This window comes from Apodemus sylvaticus, chromosome 8 (assembly GCF_947179515.1).
Source record: "Apodemus sylvaticus chromosome 8, mApoSyl1.1, whole genome shotgun sequence".
In the NCBI taxonomy this organism is placed as follows: domain Eukaryota; kingdom Metazoa; phylum Chordata; class Mammalia; order Rodentia; family Muridae; genus Apodemus; species Apodemus sylvaticus.
The window spans coordinates 112807370-112821570 of NC_067479.1; the positions used below are offsets into that span (position 1 = coordinate 112807370).

General features: G+C 44.4%; 1 protein-coding gene across 5 annotated transcripts in view; it reads left to right on the plus strand.

The window, feature by feature from the left end:
- Atxn7 (ataxin 7) overlaps nt 1-14201 on the plus strand; it is a 159555-nt gene that overhangs the window by 135389 nt on the left and 9965 nt on the right. For all 5 annotated transcript variants that reach the window (XM_052190351.1, XM_052190350.1, XM_052190349.1 and 2 more), the window contains 4 exons: nt 5465-5714; nt 7551-7813; nt 8244-8326; nt 13281-13528. In XM_052190351.1, the coding sequence (XP_052046311.1) occupies nt 5465-5714; nt 7551-7813; nt 8244-8326; nt 13281-13528 (844 nt within the window). The remainder of the gene's footprint in view (nt 1-5464; nt 5715-7550; nt 7814-8243; nt 8327-13280; nt 13529-14201) is intronic.

Here is a 14201-nt window from a genome sequence, read left to right on the forward strand (position 1 = left end):
TAGTCTAGCATGGGCTTGAAGACTGGCTGCACATATCCTCACAGTAGAGGAAGCTCACAGAAGTCTGGGTACTCTGTTCCTGTCTCAGATGCTTCCAGCCAGATCCATCATAATCTCGAGAAGCATTTATTTATTTATTCATTCATTTGTTCATCTATCTATCTATCTATCTATCTATCTATCTATCTATCTATCTATCTATCTATCTGTATTTGGTTTTTTCGAGACAGGGTTTCTCTGTGTAGCCCTGGCTGTCCTGGAACTCACTCTGTAGACTAGGCTGGCCTTGAACTCAGAAATTCACCTGCCTCTGCCTCCCAAAGTGCTGGGATTACAGCTGTGCGCCACCACCACCCGCCTTATTTATTTTTTATTAACTTTTAAAAGTAGCATGCAAAGAAGTTGATTTAATCCCAATCATATCTTTTGCTTATGCTTGGGGAGTGTGGAGTGTGGGCCCGAGTTATAGCCCTCTGTCCCCTACACACGCTGCCCCTTCGTGGCCTCCATCTCTTCATGTGGGCCCGGGCTATAATCCTGTGCCCCCCACACACTGCCCCTTGGCGGCCTCCATTTCCCCATGCTCCCTCATGCCATCCTGTTGACTCTCCTCCCCTGGAATACCACTGCGTCTGTTTTCATGAGACATTCCGTTACCCTCTCTTGTTTCTTTCTTCTCATTCCTGCAGACTTCTTCCTCCCTCAGACACCCCCCCCATGTGTTTCAAATCAACATTCCACAAATGAGAGAAATATCACAAATGTGATATTTCCAACAAATATCACAATTTTAATTTTTATAGTTGAGTAAAATTTTGCTTGTGTGTGTGTATTTTTATTCATTCATCAGTTGATGGACAGCTAGCTATATTAGCTTTACATCTTGGCTGTTGTGTAGAGTTAAATAGTAGACATGGATGTACAAGTATGTCTGTGACATGCAGACTTAGAACCCTTCATGCATACATACCTGGGCTTGGTTGTAGCAGAGTCAGTGTGAGTGTTTTAAGTGATTTGAGAAACCTCCTGACTTTCACAGACACACATTTTACACTCTTAACATGAAGAGTTCTTTTCTTTTTATCCCATGTAGTGGTCAGCATTTCTTATTTTTTCATTTTGTTTACTTGTTTGTTCTGAGTTTGGATATCATGTATCCTGGGCTGGCCTTGATCTGCATCTCCAGTGCTTGGACTGCAAGTTTTCCCCCCAACACCCATTCCATGAGGTTCTGGGCATGGAACATAGGATCTCAGTGCATGTAGGCATTGAGCTATATCTACTTTGTTTTCTTGATAGCCATTTGGGCTAGGGTAAAATTAGAGCTTAATAAATTCCAAGAATAAGAGCATAAATGCATTTCCTTAATGGCCAGCGATGTCAAACAACATTGCCAAGTATTTATTTACTAGTCTGCTTCTTAATTGGAGAACTATCTGTGCAGTTCTTCGGTTCCATTGCTTATTGACCCATCAGTCAGTTGTATTGGTATTTACGTTTTGGAGTTCTCTATAAGTTCTAGATGTTAATCTTGTCTGACATATGATTGGCAAGTATTTTATCCCGTTCTCTAGACGGTCTGTTCAAATTGCTGGTGAGAAGTGTTTCCACTCTCAGTTATTGCTGATGAACAGCCCTGTCAGAAAGGACTTGCAGGACTTTGCCTACGCTTTCTTTAGCAGTTTCAGAGTTTAAAGTCTTAAACTGAGGGCATTGATTTGACTTGATTTTTGTGAGACTCGAGCTGTGCTCTGGTTTTATTTGCTTTACACGTCTGTGGAGTTTGCAAGCCATCATTTCTGCAGTGGATGGTATGACACCCTTTTCAAAGGTTAGGTGGCTGTGCTCATATTTCTGTGTCCTCTTTTCCGTCTACAGTATACAGGTCGTGTGTCTGTGCCAGTGCCAGTGCGCTTTGTTCTTCCTGTAGCGTTGCAGTCAGTGCTCCGACATCAGGGATCAGGTGCTCCAGCATCACTGTCTGCAGAGGTTGCTCTCTGTGCTCATTCATGCTTCTGTATGAATTTCAAGAATTTCAGTGGAGCACACATCACACACGCATTAAGCACAATGCCTCCTTACCACTCTGCCCACCGACTCGTCCAGTACAATGTAGTTCCTCCCTCTGATTAGAGAGCGTGTCCTTTGCATGTACAGTCTGGTTTCAGTTATTGCCGCAGTGCTGACTGGCATTCCTGAGTGGCTTTGCCTTGAAGGTTTTTTTTGTTTTTTTTTCCTCACTCATATAGTTTTGTTGGAGGGCCAATTTGTTTGAGAGCACTTGTTCTCAAATGTTGAAACATGTTATGTGAGGGCAGGAGAGATGGCTCAGCACACTGCTGCTGTTGCTGCTCTTCCAGAGGCCAAGTGTCATCCCATCCTGGCTAGCTTACAGCCACCTATGCTCTGCAGGCATCTGCATACACATGGCGTGCACATACCCAGGTAAATAAAGACACCCGCGGCTCCCTGCTTCCCTGGCTTGGCGAGTTGCTGATGGGCTCTATTTGATGTATTGACTTTGTTGGTATTCCCCGTTGATACTATTGTTTCATTGTAGTTTTAACATCTTGATCACAGTATCTCATGGGAGAGTGTATTCTAAGATCATGTCTGTTTAGGCTCTAAATACTATGTGCTTGGAAATCAATGACTTTCTCTAGGTATGGAAATCACTTAATTTCATTTAGTAGAGTCTTTGTGTCTTTAGTTTCTATTGTAGTTCTCTCTGAGCCATGGATTCTCAGGGGTGATCTGTTGTTTATATCCCAGATGTTCTCCATATGTGGTCATTCTAGTTCATATAAATGTAGCCATTTCTTAGTCATTTCTCTTCTGGTGGTTTTTCTTCTGTGATGAAGCTTTCCCTTGTGTCTATTTCTAGGATTTCTCTTTTTTTTCTTTGAATCGCAGTAACCTAATTACCTTTTTTTTCTCTGATATTGCTGTTTTGTTCATTCATTTTGCTGACATTTTCTTGTTTGTTGAGGATATTCCAGCCTCGGTCATGGAGTTATTTCCATATATCATTCATTTGCTGTATCCTTGGAAAGGTCACTGGTTATGTCCCCAGTACACTGTGACATCTTCTCACATTGTGCCCATTTCCATATTTTTTAAATTCGGTATTGATTGGTAACAATCCTTTAGGGGAGTTTTGTTAACTTGCTTATACTTCTTGTATTTTTATATTGTGGACTCTGCGTTCCTTGATTTAGAGATACCTCCCTCTTTTCTAAGTAGCAGTTCCTGAGGACTTTCTATTCCCAGTAATTATCACAAAGAAAAAAAAAATCACACTATTGGCAGCACAGCACTTTATTTGTGTGGGGTTACTCTTCACATCTGCTAGCTTGCCGTTGGAGTCAGTCTCACCTGGTTTTGAATGTCATAGGGCTGAGGCCTCCCTCACCTCCCCCAAGGCTGGGCTTGCAGGGCACACATCACCATGCTCCACCTCATTCAACCTTTGACAGCTCTTTGAGTCATTTCAGGGTAGCCAAGGTTAAGACCCCCTGCACTTTTGTCATTTGAAAAAACTTATCAGAGGAAAAGCTGTACCAATTAATAATGAAGACCTGTTTTGTGGATAATAAACAGGGCTCCTGGAAATCTTGCCTACCTTGGGCAGCTGGCAAAATTATGGCAAATCTTTCCAATTGTTACTGAAAAGTGCTAAAACACTTTGGCATGTGTTCAAGGCATTTTAGAATAACAAGAGACAAGCTAAATTTTGACTGGTCTTTTTTGACTTTTTGAAACAATTAATCACAGTTTTACAGTGCTAGGAGTTGACATCAGAACCTCAAACACACTATGATTGGATGTTGTATAATATTTTTAACCTATGTGTGCATATGTGTGCGTGTGCCTGTTGTGTTTGTGTGTGGCTGTCTGCATGTGATGGTGGGCACTGTGCAGTTAGGACTGGTGTAGTCATCATTAGCACAGGCTGGCTTTCAAACTTCCTCGGTCTCCTGAATGTGGGGACTAAGCAGGAAAACTAAGCTTTGAACAAAACAATTGAGGTGCCACATAGAAGGAAATGTTAAACTGAAATTCCTGCAGGACATATTCCTGGCACACAGGGTTCTATGATGTGGTTCCGGGTAAGGAAGCACTTTCAGGTGGCTCTCTGTTTGGCTCTTAACTTGATTGTGGCTTCCATGGAGTTGATGGAGAATTTGGAGAATTTGGATTCTTCTGTCCATAGCATCGTTTGCCACAATGTGAACCTGTCCTGAAGTACGTGATAAAGACTACAGAAGTACTGGCCCGTTCGGAGTGTCCTAGATTCATTGAGAGTTTCTCAGCAATGAAAAGAAGATTTGGAAATTAGTTATTTCAATGGTGCTTCTCGTTGTTGACTCTAACATGATTGATGTTTTAACTGTTCATACGGCTTTCCACATTGTGATAATGATGGTTTGAAAATCTGGTAAAGCCTTATATTAAAACAATGTGTGATTTTTAAATTCTGAGTTCAGGGCTGCTATGTCCTTAAACACCGTTATCAAATGCCTGACTCATTTGTTCCAGTGGTGGTTTCAGCAGGTCTTGGTTTCTGGTCTTTGGCTTCTGCTCGCAGATGTTATTCTCAGGTAGGGAGAGCTGCTGGCAGTTACACCTTTGTACTTACCCATGTGTTATTCCCTGGTTTCAAAAGAAGGAAAAGAAACAGGTCTACCTCTTTGGAGTATTTTTGTCTTAGCCTTTGGTATCTTAGAGGTGTGAAACAGTTATTCCATTTGTAGTGAACTGAGATTATTTTTTAAAATGGTAGGAGGGGTTTAAAATGATTGACCTGAAGTTTAGCAGGTTCTTAGGGGATACTAAGATGGCCCTGGGGATGCTCTTGTGTGGTGTCACAGGCTAGCAAGTGGGTCTGTTTCTTAAATTGTTTTTCTATTCTGAGAGTCAGAGAGGTATTGTGCTAGAAATAATGAAGGCACACCAGGCAGTGCCAACTAGCAGAACTTCAGATGAGTAGATCATTTCGTCCGTGTGAATTGTTCCATCCAAGACAACATGACATTAGGCTCATGTTTAATGCTTGTTCAGTTTCTGAATGGGTAAACCTCCTTATGCTGATATACTGGAAACAGAGGGACCAGTTGCTAGATACTATAATTAAGTAGTCTTTGAGGCCGACATAAGAGTTTTCTTCAGGTAGCAGTGGTACACACCTTTGAACCCAGTACTCAGGAGACAGAGGCAGGGGATCTGTGTGAGTTCTAGGCCAGTTTTGGCTGTGGAGCAAGTTACAGGACCGCCAAGGCCACACGGAGGAACTGTGTGCCAAAAAGCACAACGAAGCAAGCAAACAAAAAGAAAAGAGCTCTCCTGGATTTAGAGCGCGCGTTCCATAACAGGAATATGGGGGTTAGTCTCAGGGAACCGTCTTAGCTTTCCACTCGAGGATCGCCTGATGCATGTTCTTTTTTGTCTTTGTTTTATGTTTCAGAAAGAAGACATAGCTCATCTAGCAAGCCTTCCTTGGCTGTTCCTCACACTTCAGTATTTTCCCTCTTCCCGTCTCTGTCCAAAAGCAAAGGTGGTAGTGCCGGCGGAAGCAGCCGGCCTCCCAGTGGAGGGGTCCTTTGCGCATCCTCAAGCTCCAAGTTACTCAGATTGCCCAAAGAAAAACTGCAGCTCAGGGGAAACATGAAGCCCATGCCTCCTGTGCAGCAGATTAAAGTTCCCCACGGAAGAGTGTAAGTATGGCTGTGTGGGTTGGTAAGGCTTCCTTCCCTTAGCTGCCAGCTGAGACAGTCCTCTGTGGGTGCATCCAAGCATGCCTGGGAGTCATTGGAACACTTACCGTTAGCTCTGGTCCTTTCCCTACCTCAGGTTTTAAGTTATGCAAGCCATCACAATATCAATAAGGCTAGTAATAATTTACTGCACCTTTCCTGTGTTGGTTATTATTGGAAGTGAGCTGTACTTGGCTGTGCCGTATTGGCCACAGCGTCCCTGAGAATATGCATTGTTATACCCTTTTCACATGGGTAAGGGAAGCATGTGTGCAGAGGCTTTATGTGAGGTCTTTAAGTCAGAGAGGTCTGGGTTCGAATCCTATGTCTGTAGTCTTCTGGTGGAAGTGAGGTACTAATCCTCCTGGAGTCTAAGGCATCAGGGTTTAATTCACGGCAGTGAGGGTGAAAGACTGGAAGGAGTCTCATTTCCATGGTTTCTTCGACAAGCTTCTGAAGTGGGTCTGGAGCTAGGAGCGTTCTTGAGATCACAGGAAGGAGCAGCTGTGTGCTCTGGCTGAAGGGTATCTTGCCTTGTCATGATAATCTTGCAGCCTATGGCTGTAGTGTTCCCTTGGCCTGCTTCCCTTCGGGGTAGGGTATGCCAGACATTTCATCCCCACAGTCTCAGAGCCTCAGAGAACAGTTGAGTACCTGGTGTTGCTCAAGGACCTTGCCGACTGGGCGAGGCCAGAGGAGTTTGCAGTGACTGGGTTGTGTTGTCAGGCTCTTCCAGGAACAGCTCCTCACAGCCATCTGTTACAGTCGGTCGCTGAGCCCCGGCTCATTGAGAACAAGAACAGGAAGTTTGGCTTTCACTTCTATAGCTGTCTGAAAGCCACAGAAAAGACAGGGCAGTGTTTAAGTCACTTGGCAGCTTAACAGCGATTAGAGTACAGACTCCATTAGAGTTTGCAGACACTTATCCAAGCATCCATTGTCAAGTGAAAGTTCAGCAGGGACCAAGTGAAGCCTTGGGGTTTTGCTGACATCACTTTTTTTTTGTTGTTGTTGTTGTTTTTTATTTTTCGAGACAGGGTTTCTCTGTGTAGCCCTGGAACTCACTCTATAGACCAGGCTGGCCTCAAACTCAGAAATCTGCCTGCCTCTGCCTCCCAAGTGCTGGGACTAAAGGCATGCGCCACTACCACCCAGTCGCTGACTCACTTCTATGAGGCAAAATAACAGTGTCAGTAAGATCATAAGAGAAATTGCTTTGTTAGTGGCGCGGGTCTTCCTGCTCACCAACCGGTTGCCCGTTGCCTCGTCCTACGCTAGTATCACAGTAGCTTGTGTTGAGGGATTGGAGAGCCAGAGTGGTGACACAGGATGTGCGGATTCAGGGCTAACTTGTTGGCAGCAGCGGAGTGTCTTCAGGGACATTTAGCGCTGTGTTAGGTGTCTTCCACTGCTCAGATTCTCACCGTTTAATAATTTCTTTCATTAACATGAAAGCTGTTGTGAAGGATTCTCCTGGGATTCTGTGGCATTATATTGGTCCTTCTAGAATTCTTAATGCTTTGCTTCTTGTAGAAACTGCATTGACTGTGGGGTCTGAGTTTCCCATAGGGGAGGGGGAAGGGGTCCAAAAGGATAGAAGAATTCAATTTTATACACCAGACTTTTTGTCCCAAGTTTACAAACTTGGCTAGTTGTGAACTCTATTAGCTTTTCTTAGTGCTTCAAACAGAAGGTAAAGGCCTTCTCCGAATCGAGCTGTGCGTCCCGGGTAGGCTGGGCTCTGTCCCCGCCCCTCTGGAGTAACGCTGTCATTCACTGCACCCCACGGCCCTGCAGCAGCACGACGCCCTCGGTGAAGGTGGACAAGATGCAGCCGAAGGCGGACGGCACACTGCTGAAATGTACAGTCGGGCCAGCCTGTCCTGCCACTGTGAGCTCTGCCGTCAGGCCTGGCCCTAACTGCCCCTCAATACCAAAGCCAGCCTTGCCTTCACCCGGACAGATTCTGAACGGCAAAGGGCTTCCTGCAATGCCTGCTCTGGAAAAGAAGTCTGAAGACAGTTCTAATAACAGGAAGTTCTTAAATAAGAGATTATCAGGTAACATCACAGCTCTCTTAAAGCTTCTGTGTATAGAAAGTTGGTTGTACAGATTATAAATGAAAAGCCTTCTTAAAGCCGGTCGGTCGACTTGAGCTGTGGGAAGAGGTTCCTTCAGGCGGACCTGTCTTCACTTGTGTTCACAAACCAAGAGCACACTTGGTTGTGTGCGTACTCGCTCGCTCACTTTTTGTATGAATTGTTCCTCATATAGATACTCTTATGCAAATATTGTTGTAGGCATCTGATGGCTGTTTCCAGCGAGGACAGTGTTTCCTGCCGTCCTCTCACCTCCCCTGCAGCACACTCATTAGTGATACGGCACGTTGTATCATGGCTATCATTTGCATGTCTTGAGAGTCCTCTTATTTAAAAACTGAAGGGTGGATTTGGTATGTCTACTGTAATAATGTTTGTGTGCTTCTGACAGAAAGAGAGTTTGATCCTGATATCCACTGTGGGGTCATTGATCTGGAAACCAAGAAGCCCTGCACCAGGTCTTTGACTTGCAAGGTAGGTCCTTCTGAAGGCAGAAGTGAAGGCCGCTGTGTCCTGCGTTGTTGGCAGTGCCATCCACATTCATACCTGTCTGACCCACCGTGGGGCCAGTGCTTGCTGATCCTGTGGGTTGTGTAGATTAATAATCTGCTTGTGATGAAAAAACTCACTTTGACAAAATATGATGTGAACTAGCATAACTTGTACCTGGGAGCAAGGCTTTCCTTTTATTTCTTATTTATTTTACTGGCCATGCTGTTGTGTCTGCACCACAGCGCACACCGAGGTTCAAGGACATCGGAGTCGGAGAGTTAGTGCTCATCGTTTTGTAGGTGTCCATGCTTGGCTCTTTATTGTTTTTTTTTTTTTTTTTTTTTTTTTTTTTTTTTTGGTTTGTTTGTTTGTTTGTTTGGTTTTTTGAGACAGGGTTTCTCTGTATAGCCCTGGATGTCCTGGAACTCACTCTGTAGTCCAGGCTGTCCTCAAACCCAGAAATCCACCTGCCTCTGCCTCCCAAGTTCTGGGATTCAAGGCGTGCACCACCACTGCTTGACTGTTTCTGTAATTTCTCTTTCTCCTTCTTTTCTGGGTATGTTTAGCTTATGTGAAATCAGAGGATAACATAGAAGCTGCCAATTTCTTTGTTTGTCATATTTGTTGTCAAACTCAAAATAGTTGAGTCTCTTCAAACCACCACATTGCCACCATTTGGCGTCTGAGTATCACGCTGTGGTCATCCAACTATCTGATTGGCCCAAGTGATTTTATTTCAACTTAGATTTCAGTTTTAGTTATTGTGAATAGCATTGTGCTGCAGTGGGACTTTGAAATGTGGTCTTCCTGCTCAGGTCACTCTTGGCTTGCTGGGCTTAAGATATCCTCGTGAGTATTGGGATTGCTGGCCTGCATCACAACAGGACCTTCAAAAGTTCTGGGAAATTTTAAACATTTAAATGTTTAAATTTTCAAAAATTCATAAGCTGTTTTCTCATTAGGAAGATATAACATAGATATTCTGATACTTGTATTCTCTCGGGTTGATGGATGCCTGAGTCCAAGTCCACCCCCAGATCTGCTTCAGAAATACCTGCTCTTGTCTTTCATGGGGTACTATTTGAGGAATGCAGTTGTACATTGCTGTTGGGTTTGAAGGTAGCCACTGGAGTCTGTCACAGTGCTCTTATTAAAGTGTTTCTTACCTACACTCCATAGCATCATGGTCACGTTACCTCATGCCTGCCCCTCCTGCTTACTTGGATGTTTGTAACTCAGGTTGCCTGCAGATATGTGACTTACTTACCCAAGATCTGCTTTAACTGGAGCCATGACGCAGACGGCAAGGCGGAAGTCTTCCTTTCTGTTATATTTACACTGTGCTTAGATTACCTGACTTTTTCCTGTAGAAATACAGTGTTGTTGGCTGTTGGCACTCTGCTGTTCAGCGCATATCTGGGACTTAACTCACCTTTCTAACTGAAGTTCTGTGGCTGTCAGTGTTACTTCCCTGCTCTCCCCATTATCTGTGAGTTTGAATGTTTTATATTCCACAAGTCAGGGAATCATGAAGTAAGTATATTTCTGTCACTAGTTTCTTTCAGCTTACATTGGCAGAAATTCAGTATTCATTCTGTTGACAGCCTGAAGACTTCCCATTCAGACGAGTACCGCATTCCCATTGTCTGCTCCTCTGCTACTGGAGTGTTAGCCCGTTTCCATATCTTTGTAAATATCACCTTGCTGGACACGGGAGCACTAAAATCCTTGCAAGGCCTCAATTTCATAGATTTTCACAACTACCCAGATTGCCTCAGAATATGGAGTACAGAATCTGAGGGAGTTTCATTCTATTCTCTCTGCCTGCCTTGCTAGGTAGACTGCTTTTGGATAGCATATGCCATCATCCTCGTTCAGAGAGAGTTGTTCTCTGTGAAGAAGGGCGCTGTTTAGCATGGTGCTAAGCTTATTGTCATATTCATTGTGTTTTAGCCCTATTGTTGTCAGCTCAGCACTAGACAGTTAGGGTTCACTGCTGTGAACAGACACAGTGACCAGGGCAACTCCTATAGAGGACAGCATTTAATTGGGGCTGCGTTACAGATTCAGAGGTTCAGTCCATTATCATCAAGATGGCAGCCTCCATGTGGGCATGGTGCAGGAGGAACTGAGAGTTCTACATCTTCATCTGAAGGTCAGTAGAAGACTGGCTTCCAGGCAGCTAGGATGAGAGAGTCCTAAGGCCCAAGCCCACAGCAGCATACCTCCTCCAACAAAACCACACCTACTCCAGAAAAGGCCACACCTCCAAATAGTGCCACTCCCTGGGCCAGGCAGACTCCAACCTCTACAGGCCTGGCCCTTGACAGGCGCCGTTTCTGTGCCCACTCTTCTGTATGGCCTCATTTTCTTTTCTTTCTCTTTGGCCCAGCACTGTGAGTTATGTAGGACACAACATGCCTGAAGACTCTACCTCCATGCCCACAAGTGGATGCTAGGCTAGTGTGACTCTGTGCAGGGGAATTTGTAATGTTGGCTTTTGTCCTTCCACTTATCTGGTTATTATAGCAAATACTTTTCTGTTGCATGCAACTGTTAGCACAAGCCTTATTTGAAGTACCACAAGATACAGGGTTTAATACAATTAACGCATGTTTTCTAGCCTCATGAACCCTACAATCTGATACAGAAAACAAAGATTTGGTTACTCATAAGTATAATCACTACTAAATAACATATTACTTCTGATGGTTTATGGACAGGAAAGGACTTGAGTTATAAAGGCCTACAGTATGAAGGTTGGAAGGCCTCTCAGTCATAGAAACATGGATTCTGATTTATGTGGGCAGTGAGGGGGTCAGAGGAAATAAGATGCCCAGGAAGCTGAACAGAAAGAGGGGCAGCTAGTAATGCATATCCTCAAGGCAGTATCTACACAGGGCCGCTGGTGCAGAGGCAGCAGGCAGGAGCCGTGGAGCATGGGAGCGTCTCACAGCCAGCACACACAGCCATCTTTCTCTGAGTCTGAAGCAACCTCAGCAGAGTTGTGATTGCATGGGTGGAAGGTGGTTGCCACCTTTCTATCTGGAGTATGCTTCAAAGCTCCATGGAAATCCTGTTTACTCTTTAGACAGGCCTGCTGCAGTATCATCTGCTACTTCTGCATTTGCTAAGCAACAGAAGCTCAAATATTAGGAGACATTTGTCTATTACCCCAGGGAGACAGATACTACCAGTATTTGCACATTCATTCTTTCTACATTGGCGGGCCATTGTTTTTGCATGCCTTTAAATGTGTATGTGTATTTTGTGTGGATTTATGTGTGTACACTAAACCCATGGTGTCTATAAAAAGGAGTCAGTTCTCATGGGACTGGAGTTTCTGATGGTTGCAAGCTACTATGTGGGTGCTGTGAAGGCAGCCAGGGTCCCCTCTGGAAGAGCAGCCAGTGCTGCTTAATGCCCGAGTCACCTCTGCAGCTAAGGCCCTTATGTGTTCTTCGGCTGAAGCTTTTCTAAATGGCAAGCATTCCTCTAGGACTTGGTACAACAATGAACAGAATGAAGTTCTTTAGTTTTATATAAGTTGATTTCTTATAAATATATTACCAGAATTTGAGAGAAATTGGGAAGTAACTTCATGTGTGCAGACTTCATCTGCAGTGGGTCATCCGAGCTCCTATGAAAGCATGCCTCTCCTGTACGCAGTTTGAATTTGTTGCTGCCCTGCTGTGCAGAGCCTTCCGTCACACATTTGCTAAGGGAATGCAAGGAGTCATGAATGCATACACAGAAACTACAAATCTTGGAGTTCTGTAACCTAAAAGAACGATGGAAATGTTTAGATTAATTCAGTATAGTCAGAAAGGTGATGGGGCTCTTGGAGTTGATGGAGTCATCTGCTTCTGAGAGCTGCCATCCGTCGGCCAGCTGTGTCAGACCCAAGGGGCAGTCGTAGTCGTAGTCGACTGAGGAGAGGAACTGGACCATGGAGAATGACTTTTACAGTGGTTGGACTTGATAGTGAGATGGACTTAACTCTGATAATCACTCTTGAAGATTCACCTTTGTCTGCTGATGGCAGTTGCCTTGGCACTTTGGGCATGTGCTTTCAAAGGCTCCGGGGTCGCAAGCAAACTCCCACACCTGCCTGCCTTGAGTGGCTTCCAGCTTTCTGTGCCTTGATTCCAAACTTTGTGACTTCTTGAAGGCATTGCATGCATATGCCGATCCCTGAATATAGACACACATACATGGACGTGATTGATCGTAAAACTGACGTTTAAAATTATCAGTGATTATCAAATACATTTGGTACACAGATGTTTTCTGTAAGATATGATCAAGAGTTGCCTTATACCAGAATTACCACATTGTCTGCGCGTCCGTTTCCTATTTCAGAAAATAGACTGACTAGACAAACAGCTGACTGTAGTTGTATGTTTCTGGTGTTTACTGTATTTCTGTCTCTTCTCGTCTCTGTCTCTTCTTGTCTATGATTCTTTTTCTCTCTGCCTTGAGCTTTTTTCTCAAGTCTTTCTTGGCTTCCCCAGGTGTCCCTACAATATCCCCGTCTCTCTTTACACCCTTTTTCATTAGAATAGAGAAAAGCAGTTATGTTTAATTTTTGTCCTCAGTTACTAAAAGAATACTTTACCAATGTGTTTTAAATTATTAATCATGATTTTGAGTCATCTCATTTTTAAATGAAATTCATGAGGGCCTGAGTGAGTTGCTTTAGTTGCACAGAGCATGAGCGTCTGCCCTCTGCTCTGCGGGAAGCTCACTTCTGTGCACGTCCCACAGCTGGAATCTGTGAGTCCTCCTTCGCTGAAGAAACCCACCCGGTTTCTGTTTAGTAAGGCGGGGTTTAGTAAAGCTCTAGGCTGTTTTGTTAATAGGGGATGCTTGGGGACACACAGTGTATTAAACTCACAACTGAAACTGCTTGGCTTTGTTGTGTCTGTCTTTGTAGACACATTCCTTAACCCAGCGGAGAGCTGTTGAGGGTAGAAGAAAACGATTTGACGTGTTATTAGCCGAGCACAAAAACAAAACCAGGGAGAAGGAGCTGGTGCGCCATCCGGACTCTCAGCAACTACCACATCCACTCAGGGACCCGCATCCCACCCCTCCTAGGACGCCGCAGGAGCCACACCTTCCTGCAGAATCGAAGCCTTTCTTAGCTAGTAAACCGAAACCTCATACCCCTAGTCTTCCAAGGTAAGCTGAGCCGCCCACCCGGGACTGCGTTCAGGGAATGGCTGTAGGGACGGCACGTGCCTGTGCACCCCTCCACCGGTGGACGGCTGTGCTAGCAGAGTGTGGCTGGCATCGCTGTCGCGGTCGAGCTGTTGGTTTTAAATCGGGCTTTACTATAAAAAACTGCTAAGTCTTCAGTAAGTTTGGACCAGGCCTCATGATTATAGACATAAACACTAACATGAAGATAGAACTGCCTGCCCTCTGGTGTTCTATACCCTGCTAAGCAGAGCTCAGACTGGGTCTTGTTTTTGTGGTCCTAGTAGGAAAGTTTCAGTTGACTTTGGCTATTTATTTCTTCTGTTTTTTGGCTGTTTGCAGTAATGAGAAAGCTTGCGGACAAGCATTTACTTTTAATAGTATCTGTTTATCAACATGGGTTTTCATTCACTTATTTGTGACCTTGTCTTGAACATAAAGTAGGCATTTTAGCAGCACAAAAAGCAATGGGTCAGGGTGCTTTAACAGGAACTAACTGTATACAGCTCTAGAGACAACAAGGAGAGAGTATATCTGTGCTTACGTTTGTTTACACAAGTTGAAGTGAAGGACTTTGGACCCATTTGGGGACGGGCGACTCGAATGTGAGGACTTCATTCAGTGAGGTAGCAGCCGCGGGCTCCTGCGGCTCTGG